Source organism: Salmo salar, chromosome ssa19 (assembly GCF_905237065.1).
Source record: "Salmo salar chromosome ssa19, Ssal_v3.1, whole genome shotgun sequence".
Taxonomy (NCBI): Eukaryota; Metazoa; Chordata; class Actinopteri; order Salmoniformes; family Salmonidae; genus Salmo; species Salmo salar.
Window position 1 is genome coordinate 11,907,817 of NC_059460.1, and position 22,223 is coordinate 11,930,039.

Genomic DNA, 22,223 nt, shown 5'->3' on the forward strand with positions numbered 1-22,223 from the left:
ATTAGCTAGGTTATAATTAATCAAATAGGGTTATTTTAGATGACACCTACCTATATAGTTAGCTAGCTAACTATAGCTACTGAAACAGATGTCGTTTTGCTATGTTTTTGGGGAAGAACATTGTTTGCATCCATAATAGCTAGCTGTTTTTTATGACCAGCACTGTAGGTGCGCGAATCAACTTTACCAGCATCATAGCATACGTATCGATGAATTGTTGTGACATATGAAATACGAGTGATAGTGTAATCAATGTGTAATAACTACATAGAAAATGTATGAACGCGTTAAATTATGTCACGTGCAGACATATTCAGGTCCTGATTGGTCAACAAACTTATTTGACACATCAAATAGTATATTTTTTGACACGCAAAGACCCAAATGGTGTTCCATAGAAATCCTGGTTGAGAATGAAAGGACTGAACAAATGAACAACGAAACAGCACATCAAGTAAGTGAAAGAAATAGGTTTCGATTACATTTTACTGGTAATGGGGACATACGTAAATGCCAACAAAATACGTTTTTGGTCAGTGTGGTGTGTGTAACCTTCATTTAACTAGGCAAGTCAGTTAAGTCAAAATAAATTCTTATTTACAATGATGGCCTACACCGGCCAAACCCGGACGACGCTGGGCCAATTGTGCACCGCCCTATGGGACTCGCAATAACAGCCGGATGTGATACAGCCTGGATTCGACGCCTCTTGCACTGAGATGCAGTGCCTTAGACAGCTGCGCCCATGTGTGTGTGTGTGTTAACTATTTAACTGTACTAGAATGCTTAAAAAGGCTGCAAAAATGTTAATTATCAGTATCAGTGTTTTTTTGGTAAGGAAAATATCAGATATCGGTATCGGCCAAAAATGTCTTATCGGTGCATCACTAATCCTAACAGTACCTTTATAGTGGGCGGGATGAAATAGTCTAGGCTACATGCACCCACACAAAGCTTACGTTTCTTATTAGCCATAGCAGTTGTCATTAACCAACTTGATGGATGGCAAATAAAAAAAGGTTGAATTCACCCTGTGAAACTGAGAAATTAAGAGGACAAAAACATTGCTTAAAAATACTTTTGGCCTCTGCATTGCATTACTGCAGTGCTTCTACTTTAGTTTGTTTAAGACGCCGAAGATAGTCCCCACTGCGTTGTTGTTGGATATCTTTCAAGTAAATATTTAAATGAAGCGTCAAAAGGATCATGCCCTAAAATCAGCCCATATATTTCTTTCATTTCATTCACTGCAGCCTTTTAAGATGTCAAACCTAAGCCAGTTAAGTGAAATCTTATTTTAAATCTGTAAATTTGAGCCAGAAGGCAAAATATTGATGTTATTCAGAAGGCTGAACTTGCCATTCTAGCGTTTCCAGTCTTCTACAGCAACTGGAGAGAGAAATAACTCCATATCTCACTGTTGAAAAAGTATGTTTTCTTAAATCATGCTTTGAACTTCTGTGAAAGATTCTTTTACAATATTCTATGATAGATCTCTGGAGGTTTGACCAAAAACTGAGTCTGAGCGACAACGACTTAACCCTTTAACTGTGGAATTGGGGACTGGACACTGAGAAACTTCACCTGGGGCAAATCTGAACTGGCTCACTATTCCCAATTTATTGCACTACTTTAGGCCAGTGTTTTTGGCAGAAGTACTGCACAACATACGGAATAGGGTTCCATTATGGACACGTCCCTGGGCAAAAACAAAAGAGCCAATGGAACCCAATTGATCTGCTCTAATCGATGGATGTCTGTAAACCTTTGTTAAATCTCTTAAACTGAACCCAAAAGTGCAAGTTGCTACCATTGTCCATCTCATGTCAGTGTCAACCCTGTCAGTAGTGCTTCTCCTGCAGGTAGTCTTTCATCTTGTTGGGCAAAGGCAGGTTCTGAATCAGGTCAATCCTGGTGTACTGTCTGATCACGAACCGACACAGGTACTGCAGGGAGCGCACTTGCATAAAACGTGACACGGGATTGGTCAGCCTGACGGGGTAGGTGGCGGACCCTGGTAAGCGAGATCTAGAATAACAGAAGGCTCCATTCTCAGAATCTTTGATGGAGTATTCTATCAGGTCTACAATGGACGTGTGTCCCTCCACGTCGGGCTGCTCGTAGAAGCTGAAACGTCCGTTGGAGTGTTCGATGCGGGTGTGGAGGGTCTTGGTCTGGGAGCGGAAACTAAGGCTGAGGAGGTACCTGTCGTCCGAGCTGTCCCTGACCAGGAATGAGCCGTCGGGCAGGTTGACCAGCTTCTCCTCAGCCTCCCAGCGTGTGATGGGTCCCCAGTACCAACCCTGCCTGGCTAGCTTCTTCAGCTCCTCTGTCAAGCTGGTCACAACCATGGGTCCGCTGCTCTGGACTGAGTCATACACCAGGCTCACACCCGGAGCCGAGTTGGGGTCAAAGTTTAAGTGGTGCCTCGCTCGCTCCGCCACGTGGCTGTACGCCCCACTGAATCCGGAGCAAGTCCTGGGGATCTCGTTGCTGGGTAGCAGGGGCAGGAGGGGAGAGAGGGGGGGAGGAGGGGGGTGTTGTTGGGCATCGACCCTGTCCCTGGAGCTCTGTAGCATCATGCCGTTAGAGCCGATGAGGAGGCCGTTCACAGACTCCATGAAGAGGTCCGCTGGCAGGTTCAGGTTCATACTCACCAGATCCTGGTCTTCCTGACTCTGCTGGTCAGCGTGGAGAGAGCTACTGTCCGCCTCAGTCACCACCTCCATAGGCAGGGACCTGTCCAGGCAGAAGGAGTGGGAGACAGAGTGGGACCCCTCTGGGTATATTCCCTCCTCTAAAGGCATGGTGTACTGGATGTAGTCCTGCGGCGTGAAGCCCAAGACTACAGGCACGTGTTCCTCAATGTTCAGGTGCAGCTGGTCTCCGTTTTGGGGCTGCTGGAGGTTCTTCAGGGACTCTGCCTGCTCCTGGAGGTTCTTCACGGCCTGCTCCTGAAAGATGCCTTCCATCTGGAAGTCCTGGTGGTGGAAATCCTTCCGTACACCATTCAGGTTGGGGCTGGGGCTCGGGGAGTGGACCATGGCTTTAACTTTCACCTCCATCTTGATGCAGGCTTCGTCTGAGTTCACAGGCCGCAGGGGCCAGGGAGAGGGGCTGTAATGGTGGCTGCGGAGGGAAGCTGATCGTAACGGCCGCTGGGCCTTGACCTCGTTGAAGCTGATGGGCACAGAGGAGGAGGAGAAGGTATCGTCATCGTCAACTGACCCCATGGCTGTGGAGCCCCCTTTGACTTTGGCCTTCTGCTTGGCCGACAGCCTCCTCTTCAGAGAACCCATCAGACTCTCGCTCTTAGAATGGCCCTTGTTGTGTCCCGCCTTCTCCTCTTCTTCAACTCCTCCACCACCACCTCCAAGGTCGCAGCCCTGCCAGCTCTTTGGTGTAGCAGCCCCTGAAAAGAGAGTCCTCCTTGGAGAAGTCGACCGCTGGCGAGGGCTGCTGGAGCATGACAAAATCCCCCCCTCCTTCTTCCTTGCCCTTGTTGATGTTGAGGGACTTGCAGATGGTCTTAAGGCTGATTTTCTTCATTCTGAACGGCCCTCCTTGGCAGGGGTGGGGCGTGGGACATGAGACTGGGACGGGATGGCTGCTCTCTTCCTGGGGTCCTGATGAAGGTGCTGCTATCCACAGAGTCCTCCCATCAGGCTGGAGACAGCTGGTCATATACACTGCACAGCACTCATCCCCTGGGAGGAAACACAAATAAATAAAAACATACCTTAACAGTTTATTTACAATCTGTTTTTAATAAAGTCATTTAGGTGTGAGTTTACCTTACCAAATAAGTGTTTCTATCCTTCTTGGATGGGACATTGTGCCTACATCTCCTGTACCTACATTGCATTTGTAAACAATATCCCAATTTAATGAGATGCAGATAATCCTTGTACAACATATGCATGCCTTTACAGACGTTTCAAGACACACCCGAACTTACCGATAAGCTTACTCTTATTATTAGAAACGGCAAATAAACTGTACAAAGTGATTACCATTGCATGACTAGAATAGCTGACTCAGTTGGACTAATGTTATTGCAGTTTTTCCTCGAATATTATAGCAATATTGTTTGTACATTTCAATTGAAATCCATTCATTTGTACGTAAAACAATGTCTCATAACTGCACCATAACATTAGTGTCTTTAGCAGTAACTTTTTCAGAAAATTATTTAGCAGTTGTGCATCTGGTGTCGTTACACATCACGTGTAGTGTTCAAACTATTATTGGCTGATTATTATGAGCAGATTTAAAAAATGAAATGGTGTTAAACTAGCGAGAATATTAACATAATTGATGCTCATAGCTAGTTAGCTATTTTATAGGCACTAGTCGTTGCAAAAAAATAAAACAAAACCTCTAGCTAATTGATTACTAAGTTTCTAGCTAACCTTCAAATGTCATGTTTTTACAATAAATATTTGTCATTCAAACAATCACATCTGATAAATAATACGTATTTTCATTACTAATGACTAATTTGCCAAATTGGCTGTTTTGCTAAACTGCATGGTTTTGTCTGTGCCAGCTGCTAAATTACGAATGCTAGCTAGTTAGTTAGCTAGCTAACTCGTTAGCTACAAAGCTAATAGACCTGGCCAGCTGGGCCTACAGTCTTTGGTTGTGCTGGCAATCTAACGTTAGTTAGCTATTTTCCATGTTAAATCGTTAAGAAAGTAACCATAACGGTCTAAATTAATCATAGATATCCCAAATACTATGACAGTTTCAAATTGACAGCTAAATATCAATGTTGAAAGGTTAGACGACAATGTCATTGTGTTGACACAGAAAATGAATGTAGACAGCTGTCTGGTCAACTAAGTTAGCTAGCTGGGTTAGCCAGCTGGCTAACTTGGCTGCCTAGCTACATGCATTAGCTATGAGTCAACGAAACAATCTGTAATATTGTTTAGTTGGGTACTTACTTCGTTAGATTACCATCTGCATTCGTGGTAATGTACACTTGAATTGGGTTTTACCGAAATTTGAAAATGTATTTTAGAAGATAGAACTGAGCTAGCTACTTAGCTTAGCCAGTCAGCAAGCTAGCTTAGCAGTCACAAGCATATCGTGGAAGGAGCTACCGTATCTAGCTAGCAAAACAAAATAAAAGTGCGTTGGAATGGTTCCCCGTTTTATCTATGGCTGTTTATATGCTGTATTGTAATTTTTCAACAACAATCTATTTTTTTCTGTCTTTTCTAATACTTTCTGACGGACTCTTCCTCTCTCCCTTGCATTTGTTGCTTGTTGAATTGTAGGAGAGCAGGCTGAGAAATACAGCGAATCACATCCAGGTTTGAAACCATTTCTAAAATTCCCTCAGGACAGCTGCTGGAGAAAGGGTCACAGAATGTTGTGTGTCTGTAATAAAAAATGTCATTCTGTAGGCTTACACATTGCCCAGACCAATGTATACAGAATGTACTCCCTGTATATAGCTACATTCTTGTGAGATAATGTTACAATTAATGTTAGAATTAATTCATTCACTATCTTGTTAAAGCTATTGGTTGCATCTCTCTCAAGTATCACGTTCTGTATCTTCTGCATACTTTATAATGTGCCTGGTGGTAGTTTGATTAACTCTATATTTTAATTGATAACTGCTGCAGAATTTAGAAGCACTCATAACATGACCCCATATTTGTCCGGGGGGAACATTTTGAAAAACAGACACTCATGAAGAAGAACTTGGGCGAGAAACCCAATATTGCTAATGCAGTTACCATCTCTTATACAGAGAAATCAGAACCTCAGACAATGTGCAACCAGCCACCTTTAGCAAGTATCTCATCAATATTCAGAGCAGTGTAAGGCTTAGAAATGGAAATTGAGAGAATGTGAATAAACTATTTATGCTCTTTCGGACAGAAAGGAGGAAAGAAAATTAAGTTTTTTGAGACAAGTGTTATTTTTATACAGTGTGAAATCAAACACTAAACTTTAGAAATGCACAGTCGTTTTAGGCACAAAGTTGCCCCTTTCACACACACACAATGACAGCACTGTCTTCTGAGGGGAGCAGAGGCTCAAAGCTCAGCTTGGCGCACCATATGAACTCAGCAGTCAAGCGTTCACTGAATTCAGTTTGTGTTTGTACACAGGGGTTGAACATTATTTTTCTGGAGATGGTATTCCATATTTAAACTGAAAAGCATCATCCAAGTTCGGTGGACTTTTCCAAAGTAGTGTTGTGCATTAACGTGAGCTCTCTCTTACACGCACACACACACATTATTGTTTTTCTATCCTTGTGGGGACCCCAAACAATTGATTCCCAATCAAAATCCTATTTCCCCTGAAGTTAACCCTAACCCTTAACCATAACCTTATCCGAAAACCCCTAAGTCCTAACTCTAAACCTAACCCCTAACCCTCAAATCCAATCAAATTGTATTTATCACATGCGCCGAATACAACTAGTGTAGACTTTACAGTGAAATGCTTGCTTACGAACCTTTCCCAATGATGCAGGGTAAAAAAAAGATAATAATAAAGAGGAATAAAATAAAGTACACAAGAATGGAGCTATATACAGGGAGTACCAGTACCAGATCAATGTGGAGCTATATACAGGGAGTACCAGTACCAGATCAATATGCAGAGGTACGAGGTACACTATATATACAAAAGTATGTGGACACCCCTTCAAATTAGTGGATCAAGCGCACAGCTATGCAATCTCCATAGACCAACATTGGCAGTAGGATGGCCTTACTGAAGAGCTCAGTGACTTTCAACGTGGCACCATCATAGGATGCCACTTTTCCAACAAGTCAGTTCATCAAATTTCTGCCCTGATAGACCTGCACCGGTCAACTGTAAGTGCTGTTATTGTGAAGTGTAAACGTCTAGGAGCAGCAACAGCTCAGCTGCGAAGTGGTAGGCCACACAAGCTCAGAACAGGACCACGGAGTGCTGAATCGCGTAGCGCGTAAAAAGCATCTGTCCTTGGTTGCAACACTCACTATCGAGTTCCAAACTGCCTCTGGAAGCAACGTCAGCACAAGAACTGTTTGTCGGAGCTTCATGAAATGGGTTTCCATGGCAGAGCAGTCGCACACAAGCCTAAGATCACCATGCGCAATGCCAAGCGTCGGCTGGAGTGGTGTAAAGCTCGCCGACATTGGACTCTGGAGCAGTGGAAACGTGTTCTCTGGAGTAATGAATCACACTTACATTTACATTACATTTACATTTAAGTCATTTAGCAGACGCTCTTATCCAGAGCGACTTACAAATTGGTGCATTCACCTTATGATATCCAGTGGAACAACCACTTTACAATAGTGCATCTAAATCTTTTAAGGGGGGGGGGTTAGAAGGATTACTTTATCCTATCCTAGGTATTCCTTAAAGAGGTGGGGTTTCAGGTGTCTCCGGAAGGTGGTGATTGACTCCGCTGTCCTGGCGTCGTGAGGGAGCTTGTTCCACCATTGGGGTGCCAGAGCAGCGAACAGTTTTGACTGGGCTGAGCGGGAACTGTGCTTCCTCAGAGGTAGGGGGGCCAGCAGGCCAGAGGTGGATGAACGCAGTGCCCTTGTTTGGGTGTAGGGCCTGATCAGAGCCTGAAGGTATGGAGGTGCCGTTCCCTTCACAGCTCCGTAGGCAATCACCATGGTCTTGTAGCGGATGCGAGCTTCAACTGGAAGCCAGTGGAGAGAGTGGAGGAGCGGGGTGATGTGAGAGAACTTGGGAAGGTTGAACACCAGACGGGCTGCGGCGTTCTGGATGAGTTGTAGGGGTTTAATGGCACAGGCAGGGAGCCCAGCCAACAGCGAGTTGCAGTAATCCAGACGGGAGATGACAAGTGCCTGGATTAGGACCTGCGCCGCTTCCTGTGTGAGGCAGGGTCGTACTCTGCGAATGTTGTAGAGCATGAACCTACAGGATCGGGTCACCGCCTTGATGTTAGTGGAGAACGACAGGGTGTTGTCCAGGATCACGCCAAGGTTCTTAGCACTCTGGGAGGAGGACACAAGGGAGTTGTCAACCGTGATGGCGAGATCATGGAACGGGCAGTCCTTCCCGGGAGGAAGAGCAGCTCCGTCTTGCCGAGGTTCAGCTTGAGGTGGTGATCCGTCATCCACACTGATATGTCTGACAGACATGCAGAGATGCGATTCGCCGCCTGGTTATCAGAAGGGGGAAAGGAGAAGATTAATTGTGTGTCGTCTGCATAGCAATGATAGGAGAGACCATGTGAGGATATGACAGAGCCAAGTGACTTGGTGTATAGCGAGAATAGGAGAGGGCCTAGAACAGAGCCCCGGGGGACACCAGTGGTGAGAGCGCATGGTGCGGAGACAGATTCTCGCCACGCCACCTGGTAGGAGCGACCTGTCAGGTAGGACGCAATCCAAGCGTGGGCCGCACCGGAGATGCCCAACTCGGAGAGGGTGGAGAGGAGGATCTGATGGTTCACAGTATCAAAGGCAGCAGATAGGTCTAGAAGGATGAGAGCAGAGGAGAGAGAGTTAGCTTTAGCAGTGCGGAGAGCCTCCGTGACACAGAGAAGAGCAGTCTCAGTTGAATGCCCAGTCTTGAAACCTGACTGATTAGGATCAAGAAGGTCATTCTGAGAGAGATAGCAGGAGAGCTGGCCAAGGACGGCACGTTCAAGAGTTTTGGAGAGAAAAGAAAGAAGGGATACTGGTCTGTAGTTGTTGACATCGGAGGGATTGAGTGTAGGTTTTTTCAGAAGGGGTGCAACTCTTGCTCTCTTGAAGACGGAAGGGACGTAGCCAGCGGTCAAGGATGAGTTGATGAGCGAGGTGAGGTAGGGGAGAAGGTCTCCGGAAATGGTCTGGAGAAGAGAGGAGGGGATAGGGTCAAGTGGGCAGGTTGTTGGGCGGCCGGCCGTCACAAGACGCGAGATTTCATCTGGAGAGAGGGGAGAAAGAGGTCAAAGCACAGGGTAGGGCAGTGTGAGCAGGACCAGCGGTGTTGTTTGACTTAGCAAACGAGGATCGGATATCGTCAACCTTCTTTTCAAAATGGTTGACGAAGTCATCCGCAGAGAGGGAGGAGGGGGGGGAGGGGGAGGAGGATTCAGGAGGGAGGAGAAGGTAGCAAAGAGCTTCCTAGGGTTAGAGGCAGATGCTTGGAATTTAGAGTGGTAGAAAGTGGCTTTAGCAGCAGAGACAGAAGAGGAGAATGTAGAGAGGAGGGAGTGAAAGGATGCCAGGTCCGCAGGGAGGCGAGTTTTCCTCCATTTCCGCTCGCTTCCCCATCTGGCAGTCCGATGGACGAATCTGGGTTTGGGGGATGCCAGGAAAATACCTGCCTGAATGCATAGTGCCAACTGTACAGTTTGGTGGAGGAGGAATAATGGTCTGGGGCTGTTTTTCATGGTTCGGGCAAGGTCCTTAGTTTCATTGAAGGAAAATCTTAACGCTACAGCATACAGTGACATTCTAGACGATTCTGTGCTTCCAACTTTGTGGGAAGTTTGGGAAAGGCCCTTTCCTGTTTCAGCATGACAATGACCCGCCCACAAAGCAAGGTCCATACAGAAATGATTTGTCCAGATCAGTGTGGAAGAACTTGACTGGCCTGCACAGAACCCTGACCTCAACCCCATTGAACACCTTTGTGATGAATTGGAACGCTGACTGAGAGCCAAGCCTAATGACCCAACATCAGTGCCCGACCTCACTAATGCTCTTGTGGCTGAATGGAAGCAAGTCCCGCAGCAATGTTCCAACATCTAGTGGAAAGCCTTCCCAGAAGAGTGAAGGCTGTTATAGCAGCAAAGGGGGGAATGCCCATGATTTTGGAATGAGACGTTTGACGAGCAGGTGTCCACATACTTTTGTTAATGTATGTACGTATGTACATGAAGGCAGGGTAAAGTGACTAGGCATAAGGATAGATGGGGATGGCAGGTAGCCTAGCGGTTAAGAGCATTGGGCCAGTAACTGAAAGGTTTCAGGTTTGAATCCCCAAGCTGACTAGGTGAAGAATCTGGCGATGTGCTCTTGAGCACGGCACTTAACCCTAATTGCTCCTGTAAGTCGCTCTGGGTAAGAGTGTTGATAAAAAAATGTAATAAGAGTAAAATAAAGAACAGTGTTTGAATGTGTGGGAGATTTGTGTGTGTAGGGTCAGTGCAGATAGTTTGGGTACCATTCATTGGCTGTCTAGCTATTTACAGTCTATGGCCCTAATTGTAACCATAAACATAAGCTTAAAAGGGTCCCCACAAGGATTGTAAAACCAAAATCCCACACACATACACACACACACACACACAGACACATATACACACACTAGAGAAAAGAAAGCATTGAAAATGTCATATAATATATTTTTTTGTTAGGGTTGACTGTTTGGTTCTATTGCCTGTTGCGTTCACCTCTACCATTCTGTTTGGTTTTTTCAGGCTCTCAGAAGGCACATCATAAGCCCATTCAAATGCCAAGCCCTAAAGGATGTTACAACTTGTCATAATAATTTCCATGCCAATATTATGATTCCATTTTCTGTTACCCACCAAACTGACTCTATTGATTTTCCTTAAAGCAGTGTTACTTGGCAAATTATTCTAATAAGAGCATCCTAACTTGTATTCTGAAAAACACATAATATTGGGCTTTCCAAACTGTGTTCCAAGTTACTTTGTATCGGAGCTACCAGCTAAAACTTATTGGTTGCCTAATTAGTGTCAGCATTGTTTTAAAGTGGCTCTAATTGTGTTTACTGCTGCTGGCCTAATTTGGACCATACACTGTGTGTTATATTGTGTTTTTTCGGCACTGTTAAACTGTCAAGCTCATAGAAGGTATGCCATGGCAGACCTGCTTAGGGGACTGCTGTGTGCAGACAGGCCCTATGCAAACACACTAATTACTGAACCCTATTAGGGTTGATCAAGCTGCCTAAGCTTTATATGGGCAGAGAGGGAGGTGGTGTGTGTGTGTGTGTGTGTGTGTGTGTGTGTGTGTGTGTGTTAGGAAGGGGAGAGTGTATGCGGTTTCATAGAGAGCAAAAGCCAAGGACACTGGCTGTAGCAGACGAGAGTGCAATGTTTTTACAAGCCAAATTAGACCTGACAAACAAAGTTTTTCTCTAGTGATGGGCTATTTACTTCATGGCAGAATGAGTAAACATGTTGCTATGAGCCAAAAAGTAGAGTGTTACATTTATTCCAGAGAAATCAATCCGTTTTTAAAATGATTTATGTTATAACTGGGTCAAAAGGTAGTATTTTGTATCAAATTAATTCTGAAGATATCAATAAATAATGTTACCACTATCATAGTTTGATGAGAAATTAAAAATCAACAAGATTATTGGCTGAATAGCACTGCAGGGTACCAGGTAAAGGGGCGTAGGGGGAATTTTCATGTCTACTACAAGAGATACAAGATCAATATTTCTGCAGGATTTGAATTTATGTCAAGTCGATGTCAAGTCGAAACATTCGACAACCAGGGAAACCTGTCTTTTAATGAGATACCTCTACACAGGGGGCAGGTTCTTGTTCCTTTTCTCCTCTTAATTCCAAATGAAAGCTGTATCAGCCATAAATTATTTGCTCAATATGTCTGCGGCATCCTTCAGCTTTACTCAGTCCTTCGACTTGACTACTCCGCCGAGGGGGTTTGTTGGAGGTCCCAAGGTGCCCACCTTCATATCCTCGACACTTTGCAGCAGACGGGTACAGCAGGCATGTCAAGCAGTGACAGAGCCGATGGGACCACTTGGGTTTTTGTTTCAGAAATTACTGAAGAATAACACAGGGGTTCGATTGTGCACAATGCCGGTGCCTGCCCCCACCCCTCTTTCTCTTCTCTTCTCTTCTCTGATGGATCCTGCAAAGGTCACACTATCGTCCCTTACAGAAACAAATTGAATTAATGAAAGCTCTCTCTCTCTCTTCCTCCTCTCTCTCGGCAGCTAGGGACATTTATGGAATGGTTAATGTTTACCTTTTTAGGCTTACTTCTTGGTCTTGGTCTATAGAACCATTTATGTTTTTCCAGCAGACGAGAGCAGTTCTGCTGGTTGTTTAGGATTCAGAGGGTGATCCTGGGCTAAATCAGTCCTTCAAGTTGCCCCAGCTCTCCTCTGGGATAAGTTGTAAGAGGTCTTGGAGGATTGTGCATTAATTACACTTTCAACAGCTGTATCCACACTGCATGTAATGAGTCAGCTATAGTAAGACAGGAGCTAAATGTAAATATGGCCAGTGAAGAAAAAGGGGATGAAAATATCATCCATGTTTCCTTATAAGCTTGTAACACACACCAGTCAGAGTGAGATATCTCTTGAAGCATGACTGTCACAACATATTATTAATTGTAGACTTAACACTTGGTTTCCTATTGCCATATGTTTAATTACAATTCTGATATTCAGATTAATGTGCCAAATTAATACAGGCCCAAGCATTACACAATTTGCCCTCATACTCAAAACACCCAAAACAGAATATTTTCCCAACATTATATTGTATTGGCTTTAGGATGTGTACAGTTTGTGTAGGGCTACGTATTACTGTATGTGTTTATTCTATTTGAATATCCCCAAGAGTTTGTGTACATAGCTCTATCAGCAAGACAATATTGTAACCACCAAGTCAACATGAGTTGACAACAGCTGGAGGCTATAACTTGTGCAAAGCAACACATCACAGCTTTTGGTTTCTCATTGGTTCTTGGAACGAAGCCATAAGTTTCCTGACGGGTAAAACTGAACGTTTTTTAAACATTCGGAGAACAAACATTTTCAGGTTGCAGGGAGGTTATGAGAATGTTTTACTATAGTTCCCAGAAAGTTTTCCTTGAAGGTAATTAAATAGCATTCTGAGAACATTCTCTAAATGTTGTGAATGTACTCACTAAGTTGATGGGTTATATTTAGGGTAATGTTTTACAGCTTTGTCATTCTATTTTGTACATTAAAATCATCATATTTTATAATTTTATATATTTTACATGTTCTGAAAATTCTATGAAATCCTTGAATATTTCCCAAATTCCAGTAGTTTACTGGTAAACTTCTGAAAGTTACCTGTACATACCCTTCCTTTGCAACCCTATACACTACACTTTCATGAGCCGACACATCAAAAGCATGTCCGCTCAGTGCTACATGTGAACACAAAACAAACATGTCCACCTTTTCATCACATAGACTTCACGCCTGTCATGTTTATGGTTAGGCCTTAACCTGATGCCTACACCAGATGGAAATGGGAGTCTACCATCAAAGGGTTACCCACCTGTCTTTGTAATTTGGCCGGTATCTATATAGTGTCATATATCCATAGCCTGAGGTTATTGAGCTTCAGTCAGTCAGGACCGATAACCAATCTCTGCAGTGGGCTACTTTGCCAACTGCTGGAGGGGGATCTAGAGCTGCTGCAGTATCTCTTGTTGTTGGAATCTGAAGAGTCTGTAAATAGATAAACGTATGTAGCCTATACATTATGGTCATGGTTTCTTAGAGCTTGGTGAGATTGTGGTTGTCCTTCCAACAACATTCTGGGACTCGTGCAGGGGGACTTGTGCAGGACAGTTGCTTGGCTTTGAAACATTCTCAGCACATTTAAGGAACTTGTAAAAAAACATTTATTTTCTTGGTATTGCATTACTTTAACTGAATTCTTCCTAAATGTTCAAACATGGTTACATTTAATTAATTTGGTACAGTTCTAGGAAGGTTCTCCAAGTGGTTTGATATTGGGAATGTTCTCAAATAGTTCAGAAAACATTAAGAAAACTTTCCATTAAAAAAAAGAAACCTTTAGTAAAGTTCAGAGAACGTTCTAAGGATGTTATTTAGAAAAATATACATTCCATTCTCAGCATCAACAAAACACTATCTTCTGTCTTGTTAAGTGTGTTCTGGGGTGTTGGCAGTGCCCACTAATTGGCCACACCTGATCTTAATGAGTGCTTGTTACTTTTGAAATGGGCTCTATTTGAATTGACTAAAATGAACAGCTTTGTATGAGTTAAAAAAAAAACATGGCATGGACTAATTCCATGGATAACGAACAGAAGATCATAGGTTTGAATGTCAATGACGCCTTGTCACAATAAAAAAGAAATGTGTTTCCTTGATTAATGCCTAAGCAAATTAATTTCCATGTGTCTTATCTGTGCGTAGAATTCAAAACAGTAACCCAGACTAAGCTAGCAGTGTTATTAAAAGTCTTATTGAAACATGTTCTCAGAACATTATTTAATTACCTTCAAATAACCTATAATTTCCATTCTCAGAATGTTAATAAAACCTCCCAGAAAAACTTTTAGGTTCTCAGAACCTCCCTGCAACCTAACGTTGAAAAATCGTTCCATTTTACCGGCCAGGAAACGTATGGCTTTGTTACCAGAACCAATGGGAAACCAAAAATGTACGTTCCCACAACTTCCAAGAAACCAAATGTGCTAGCTGGGTTTGTTCCCATAACAAATGTGAAACCAAAAACATATGTTCCCAAAACTTCCAAGGAACCAAATGTGTTAGCTGGGCAGATTCAAATTACACATTTACTCTGAGGGATGCCCTGATATGGACCAATGCTGATACCAACCATGCCACAGTAATTGTACGGTAGCTTAAATGCGAAGGAAATCTACCTGCAATGGGTAATGTAAAAAGTACAGTAAAAAGCCAGACCGACAACCATTGGAAAACTGAACACACAAATCACTGCACATGTCTCAATCTGTTAAGAGCCAAATGCGACTGATTGTACATCAGGCTGTGGGGGAATGAGTCAGCAGACTTTAACATTAAGGACCAAAGGGGAGGGGGGGGGGGGGGTGATCACAACCACGAGACACAGCGAGAGACAGGGCAGATGACTCACGCAATGGCACTGTTCTCATTTATTTGAAGTGAAGTTTTTCTCCCTGCACTACTGATGTGAATGACTTATCTATGAGACACACAGACCGGCTGCAAAACAGGGGAAGGTGCGCAAGGTGAAACATTGAAACACCAGCCTTAGTCATCACAGACCACACACAGTCTGGCTATTTTACATTCAGATAAAGAGAACCCCCTCTCTTCTGGGTGAAGAAACCCCCTCAAAATACTTTCACCATCATGTCCTTTGAAATATCTTAGAGCTGAGGTATTGAGCATCAGTTAAGTGTAAACATATTGCGTGTTTGAAGCTACTGCAGCATCTACTCTCAACTGTCTTTATGCTGATGGGTTGGATGTTTTCTTTCAACAGTTGGCCTACATGGACTGAAGAGACTGTTGAGACTGTTGAGTGTCTAGGTTTCAAGGATCCCCAGTAGAATGTGGATTGATAGAACAGGTTTTCACCACAACAACAACAACTACTATAGAGAGAAGGCTTGGGAAACAAAATTGGAGACACTTCAGCCAAGTCAAAAAGAGAAAGTAGGGCCTAGATCTTCTGTTCTGTGTAAGAAGATCACATAAAAATTCAAATGCACTTTAGGGCTAGGGGGCAGTATTGACACGGCTGGATAAAAACCATACCCGATTTAATCTGGTTACTACTCCTGCCCAGTAACTAGAATATGCATATAATTATTGGCTTTGGATAGAAAACACCCTAAAGTTTCTAAAACTGTTTGAATGGTGTCGGTGAGTATAACAGAACTCATATGGCAGGCCAAAACCTGAGAAGATTTCAAGCAGGAAGTGGCCTGTCTGAGAAGTAGTGTTTCATCTTGGCTCTTTTTATTGAAGACTCAGGATCTGTGCAATAACGTGACACTTCCTACGGCTTCCATAGGGTCTCAGAGCCCGGGAAAAAGCTGAACAATATCGAGGCAGGCTCTGGCTGAAACACTTTATCGCTTTTGGCAAGTGGCCACTCAGAGTACTATGGGCTTAAAAAATTCTAAATATTCCATTACCGTACTTCGAAGCATGTCAATCGCTGTTTAAAATCAATTTTTATGCCATTTTTCTCATAAAAAAGCGATAATATCAGTTCAATTCAGTTTTCCAATGGTTGCCCGCTTCGACCGAATGCTTTCTTTTCCTTTGTCTGTTTACCTAAAAGCAGATTCCCGGTCGGAATATTATCGCTTTTTTATGAGAAAAATGGCATAAAAATTGATTTTAAACAGCGATTGACATGCTTCGAAGTACGGTAATGGAATATTTAGAATTTTTTTGTCACGAATTGCGCCATGCTCGCCACCCTTATTTACTCTTTAGGATAGTGTCTAGAACGCACGAACAAAACGCCGCTGTTTGGATATAACGATGGATTATTTTGGACCAAACCAACATTTGTTATTGAAGTAGAAGTCCTGGGAGTGCATTCTGACGAAGACAACAAAGGTAATAACATTTTTCTTATAGTAAATCTGACTTTGATGAGTGCTAAACTTGCTGGGTGTCTAAATAGCTAGCCCTGTGATGCCGGGCTATCTACTGAGAATATTGCAAAATGTGCTTTCACCGAAAAGCTATTTTAAAATCGGACATATCGAGTGCATAGAGGAGTTCTGTATCTATAATTCTTAAAATAATTGTTATGCTTTTTGTGAACGTTTATCGTGAGTAATTTAGTAAATTCACCGGCAGTGTTCGGTGGGAATGCTAGTCACATGCTAGTCACATGCTAATGTAAAAAGCTGGTTTTTGATATAAATATGAACTTGATTGAACAAAACATGCATGTATTGTATAACATAATGTCCTAGGGTTGTCATCTGATGAAGATCATGAAAGGTTAGTGCTACATTTAGCTGTGGTTTGGGTTTATGTGACATTATATGCTAGCTTGAAAAATGGGTGTCTGATTATTTCTGGCTGGGTACTCTGCTGACATAATCTAATGTTTTGCTTTCGTTGTAAAGCCTTTTTGAAATCGGACAGTGTGGTTAGATTAACGAGAGTCTTATCTTTAAAATGGTGTAAAATAGTCATATTTTTGAAAAATTGAAGTAATAGCATATCTAAGGTATTTGAATAACGCGCCACAGGATTCAACTGGCTGTTGAGTAGGTGGGACGAGCAAAACAGCGACTATATGTAGCCCATGTATCTGATGCTGTCTGGCCAAAAACAGTATGACATGCCATAATCTTTTTGGCCATACAGCATCTGATACATGGGCTACACGTACATGTCCTTTGCCTATTATCAGCAGCACCTGTCTTTTTACTAAAGACATGCGTATTGTATCCCCCTAGAGTGTAAGGGCCTGGGGCTGGGTTTGTACTAAGCTAACATCTGGAATTGTTTTCAGATCCTTTAGCCATTTTATTTAGGACCCCTGTAGGTATAACAATTATTGGATGAAACAATGAATTTACTGCTTTTAGCCCATAGAAACGCAGTGAATAACAGATTCATGAATGGAAAAACAGATATACTTATTTTAGAAAAAAATGGGACTATGTTTTGAAGTGTCTGTCCTATATCTGAGGGATATAAGAAAGCTCTGGAAAATATATATATATTTTTTAGTGGAATATACCTTTTACATCCATTCATTTTTCTGCCAGGTACCGGGTTACCTTCAGACGAGTCCCGTGACACTTGTGTTCGTGAGAGTCTCATCTTTCCATAGAGAAGTCATATTAGGGTGGTAGCCCAAACTACTCGGACGTTACAGACTTTTTGTAAAAGACCAATTTTCTGGGAATTCTCCTGGTCTAACAAACACAGCTGTAGCTCAGCCACCCACGGTAGGCCGACATTGCCGGATGCGATGGATTTAAATGGAGCCTATGCAACAAAAAAAAATGATATCTCAAGCTTAAACTGACAGATTTTGATGGTTTGAAAAAAAAAAAATTATGTATTTATTATGCCTCGAGCGGAGCATGGGGGGGGGGGGGCCTCAAGCAGAGAAATTATTATTATTATTTTTGTTTAATTATGCCCAGCTCATGAGGCCCCTTGATGATGTGAGGCCAGAGGCAATTACCTCTTCTGCCTAATGGTAAGGCCACCATTGAATTGACCTTGACTTGAGAAGCACAGGAGAGCTGTTCAAACCTACCTTTCTTGATAGCTGGTTGGATTTCAAAGATGTGAAGAAGGCATTCAGCTGGTTTGCCCCTTAGGGCCACCTTAAGCAACTTGGATGACAGTGGAAGTTAACTTGATAAAACTGCTTCTTTATTGTTAAAAGTAAAACCAACGCGTTTTGGTCCTTGGCCTTCATCAGATTTTAAATTAGAGATGGAAAAATATTAGAGGTTTATTATACATTTCAGATTGGCCCTCTATAAACTCAGCAGGGACCAGTCATGGAAATACAAAACAGCATGATGTGATTGGTTAAATAAGTAGCAGATCATGAGGAAGGGCAGAAATGAGCACCTACAAAGGGCAGAAACATGTTGGTTACACTATCCTCCAAGAGTTGCTGAATGACATTCACCTTTACTTCGGTTTGCTCCTCAATTCATGCACCTGGCCTTGGTCAGAGAGCGAAGTAGCAGCATCAGTTATCTTCCCTTTGCATAGATTTCAATTTTAAGTGAAGTTGATAAATAAAAAGAGCACATGGTTATCAGATATGTTTAAGTCGTAGTTAGAGTCATGGTATTAAAATTTTTCAAAACGTCTAAATTAATACTCGAAATGCAAATAACGTGATTGAACTATATATAAATGCTCAGTCGATGTAGGAAGAACAAAAAAACGTATGTGGCGAAACACAAATTTCATACAAGTTGGTTCATTGAATGCACCCCATGTTTCCATACCAGGAAGTGTGTGACGTTGGCGCGTTCGTTGAAAGCAAACCCCGGGCAGACGTACAACGATGTTAACGTTAGTAGACAGACATTTAACGACTGAAAATAAATATATAGCTACCCTTTGTTGTCACGTTTTATTTTTGTTGCAAAACACACGGGTTGCAGCCATCGGTCATGGAGTTATCTCCGCTTATAAAGAAGATTGGTAAGCCAAATAACGTTACTGTACCCAACTAGCTACAAAAGTTGCTCCGTGGTGTCGCTGTCATTTTTGTTGTTAGCTAGCTAATATGCCTTGATGTCATTCTTCTTGATAGTGCTGGATAGTGTTAACAACTCTTACAACAGTCAGTAGTTGTTGCTACTAATGCACATTCATCCAATATCTAGCTAACAAAATTTTGTTTTATATTGAGGGGAAATACCTAGCTAGATAACGTTAGCTATCCACTAGTTAGCTTAGCTGACTAACGGTAAACTCAACTCCACGATTTGGCTACTTCACCGTGGTCTTGTTTTCAACAGGTCACTCCTTGGCAGAGATCAGAGTCCGAGCATTGAAGAGCATCATCTGTAAGCTAGACCACTCTCTCCTCTCTGTCTCTGACCTGGTCCAGGAGAAGATGCTGTTTGTTTATCTGCTGGAGTGGTTTAACTTCCCCGAGGTGCCAATGCAAGAGGAGGTCCTGCAGCTGATCGGTACTCTGTCCAAGGTACCAAAACTGGTCCTCATGACCACAACCTAGTGTGATGACTAGCTAAACTAGAGTACATACTGATGCTATTATGATTGATTAGCCTTTGACAAGCAACCTGTTGCATTCTTGCATCTTACTAAAATGATTAGAACATATATATATTAGGGAGAGTAATGTCATGTTGAATCAATTTAACATGTTTTTATTTTAAAGTATACCAGTGGACTGCATGTGTATAAACTGTGCTCTTTAGGAACACATGTATTATGTCTTTTTGTCTTCATAGCACCCTACTGCAGCCCAGATGCTGAGAGATGTCGGGGCAGTGGAGTTCCTCACCCAACTCTCCCCCAACGTAGAGCCACGGTTACGGGCCATCATCGACGGCATCTTCGACCTGCTGTTTCAGCTCCCAGAGCTGCTTCCTGCTTGTCCAACCATCTATTCTAATATACACCAGCTACAGAACACCACTACTGCAGGTATGTATCAAAGAGATGGAATTATAGAATTAGAATGAATAGAATGGGTGTCCCCATTCAAGTCAGTGATGGCATAATGGGTGCACTGGCAGCCATTTTGAGTGTACAACACGATTCTAATATCCCATAACTTGGCAAATATGGGACCAGCATTGCTAGTTAGCAACGGCGCTAGTGGTTATCAATGGCACTGGTCCCATGCATTTGTTTAGTTTCTAAATCAGCCACATGGAATCATTACATTGTCTTAACCTGTATTTTTTTTTTCATCCTAGACCCATGCCTGGAAGTAACAGCAGGAAGTGTACCCTTCAATCTGTGTTGTGATTTGTTAGTCAACTCAACTGACATCCCAAAAAATACATTGCGTTGCATGAGGCACATCAGTTAGCATAATTTGAATGAACATTCTACATTACCATGGCAATCCCGCATCAGTTAATAGAACATTCCAAATTACCATGGAAATTATCGTATGGCGAGTGCACCCTTGAGTTTACCAGTCAAATTGCTAGGGTTAGAGCTTCCAAGCCCGTTGTATTCATTCTATTTCTATGGATAGAATATTATATACAGTGTTTTTAAGTTATGGTTTTATGCTGAATTTATGCTGCTGTTGTAGTTCCCCTAGAAGAGGACTCTCCAGCGGTGGGCTATTTCCAGACAAAGAGGCCGAGTCACATTGATGTTCCACCAAAGAGGATAGCAGGTATTTTACCTCATCCATATACAGTTATGCAAACTCGTAGCTTTTCGGGGATATTCGCCATTTTAATGTCAAAATAGGCAATCCATGTGAATCGTGTAGATCTGAATAAAAATGATTCTCATATGGAAATCATTGACTGAGCACAGAATGCATCAGTACGGGTCCTACAAAAATAATATCAAACAAAGAGTTTTGAGCGTGATGTCAGATAGGTCATATCAGAGTAAATGTTTCGTAGGCAGGGTCTGTCATCTCTCCACGCCACAAGCTAGGGGGCTGTGCACATTGTGATACGTTTTTTACAAGCGCACAGGCATATAACTTGGTCGGATTTACCAGAAAGTCTACTAAAGTTTGACTTTGCCCTCGTGCTTCTTAGCTATTTACATCGTTTTGTTCACACGCTAGGTTCTTTTTCAATGTTAGTTTGCCTTTGATGCAACTGCTGTCCATGAGACATCTGAGATTCTCCACTGTTACCATGGCAACCTCGCACCCTTAGAGGCAGCTGAAAATGTGTCTGACCTAAGTGACTCGTATTTGAGGGTACATTGTGCCTGATTGCACTCCAAAAACCTTTTATTCATGAACTCCTTGCAAAAAAATTGCGGCGTAAAGCTCTGTATTATACAGTGTTTATGTACATGAGTTATTGTATTTTAATACTTTTAACACTGAAAGCACCTAGCAAAGTAATAGAAATGTGAGACAGGATTTGTGTTTTTGCTTTGAGTTTTGCACCTTTATAAAGAAAAGCTTGTCGGGTGCTTTCAGTGTTTGCAGGTGCATTGCAGACTGATGTATTCTTGTCTTGGGAGGCTGAGATTATCATTACGTGTCATGATAAAACTTAAAGCTAGACCAAAGAACCCAACTCCAACCTAATCCAGGACACTATTTTCAGATGTGTATTATGTATTTTTTTATTCTTTCACATGGATTTGTCTTGTGTTTCCGCATCCCTGCATATAAGTAATATGCTTGCATTTTTCATCTGATTGGTAATAGCCTACATTTTTTTCTATCAATCATGTTATTTGGTGAATAGGATTTGTATAACATAGTGTTTTGTGCTGATTCGTTCCAAATTTCTATTACATTGCCATTCGTTCCAAGATGGTGTAGCAGTCGGACGTCTGTTTTGTATCGTCTCGTCCTGTCCCATGCATATATAGTTTTCTTTGTATATATTTTTTTTATTTTTAATCTCAATTTCCATCTACGGACTGAACATACTCTCCTGGAACCCGCCTCACCCAATGTGGTACGGATCTGCAATGTTTTACAAAACCTCTCATCATCACTCAGTGCCTAGGTTTACCTCCACTGTACTCACATCCTACTATACCCTTGTCTGTACATTATACCTTGAATTTATTCTTCCGACCCAGAAACCTGCTCCTTTTACTCTCTGTTCCGAATGCATTAGACGACCAGTTCTTATAGCCTTTAGCCATACCCTCATCCTACTCCTCCTCTGTTACTCTGGTGATGTAGAGGTTAACCCAGGCCCTGCAGCCCCCAGCACCACTCCCATTCCCCAGGCGCTCTCATTTGTTGACTTCTGTAACCGTAAAAGCATTGGTTTCATGCATGTTAACAATAGAAGTCTCCCTAAGTTTGTTTTGTTCACTGCTTTAGC

General features: G+C 42.5%; 2 protein-coding genes across 3 annotated transcripts in view; one reads left to right on the plus strand and one right to left on the minus strand.

Annotated features, from left to right (window-relative positions):
* Positions 1-560: 560 nt before the first annotated feature.
* Positions 561-5,363, minus strand: LOC106578426 (suppressor of cytokine signaling 6-like). The gene is given in 3 exon segments (XM_014157190.2): positions 561-3,386; positions 3,388-3,707; positions 4,950-5,363. Coding segments are annotated over 2 exon segments (1,842 nt in total). The 5' UTR covers positions 3,685-3,707; positions 4,950-5,363; the 3' UTR covers positions 561-1,841.
* Positions 5,364-18,689: 13,326 nt separating this feature from the next.
* rttn (rotatin) overlaps positions 18,690-22,223 on the plus strand; it is a 63,586-nt gene continuing 60,052 nt past the window's right edge. For both annotated transcript variants that reach the window (XM_014157187.2, XM_014157188.2), the window contains exons 1-4: positions 18,690-18,897; positions 19,218-19,405; positions 19,677-19,872; positions 20,495-20,581. In XM_014157187.2, the coding sequence (XP_014012662.2) occupies positions 18,867-18,897; positions 19,218-19,405; positions 19,677-19,872; positions 20,495-20,581 (502 nt within the window). In that variant the 5' untranslated portion in view covers positions 18,690-18,866. The remainder of the gene's footprint in view (positions 18,898-19,217; positions 19,406-19,676; positions 19,873-20,494; positions 20,582-22,223) is intronic.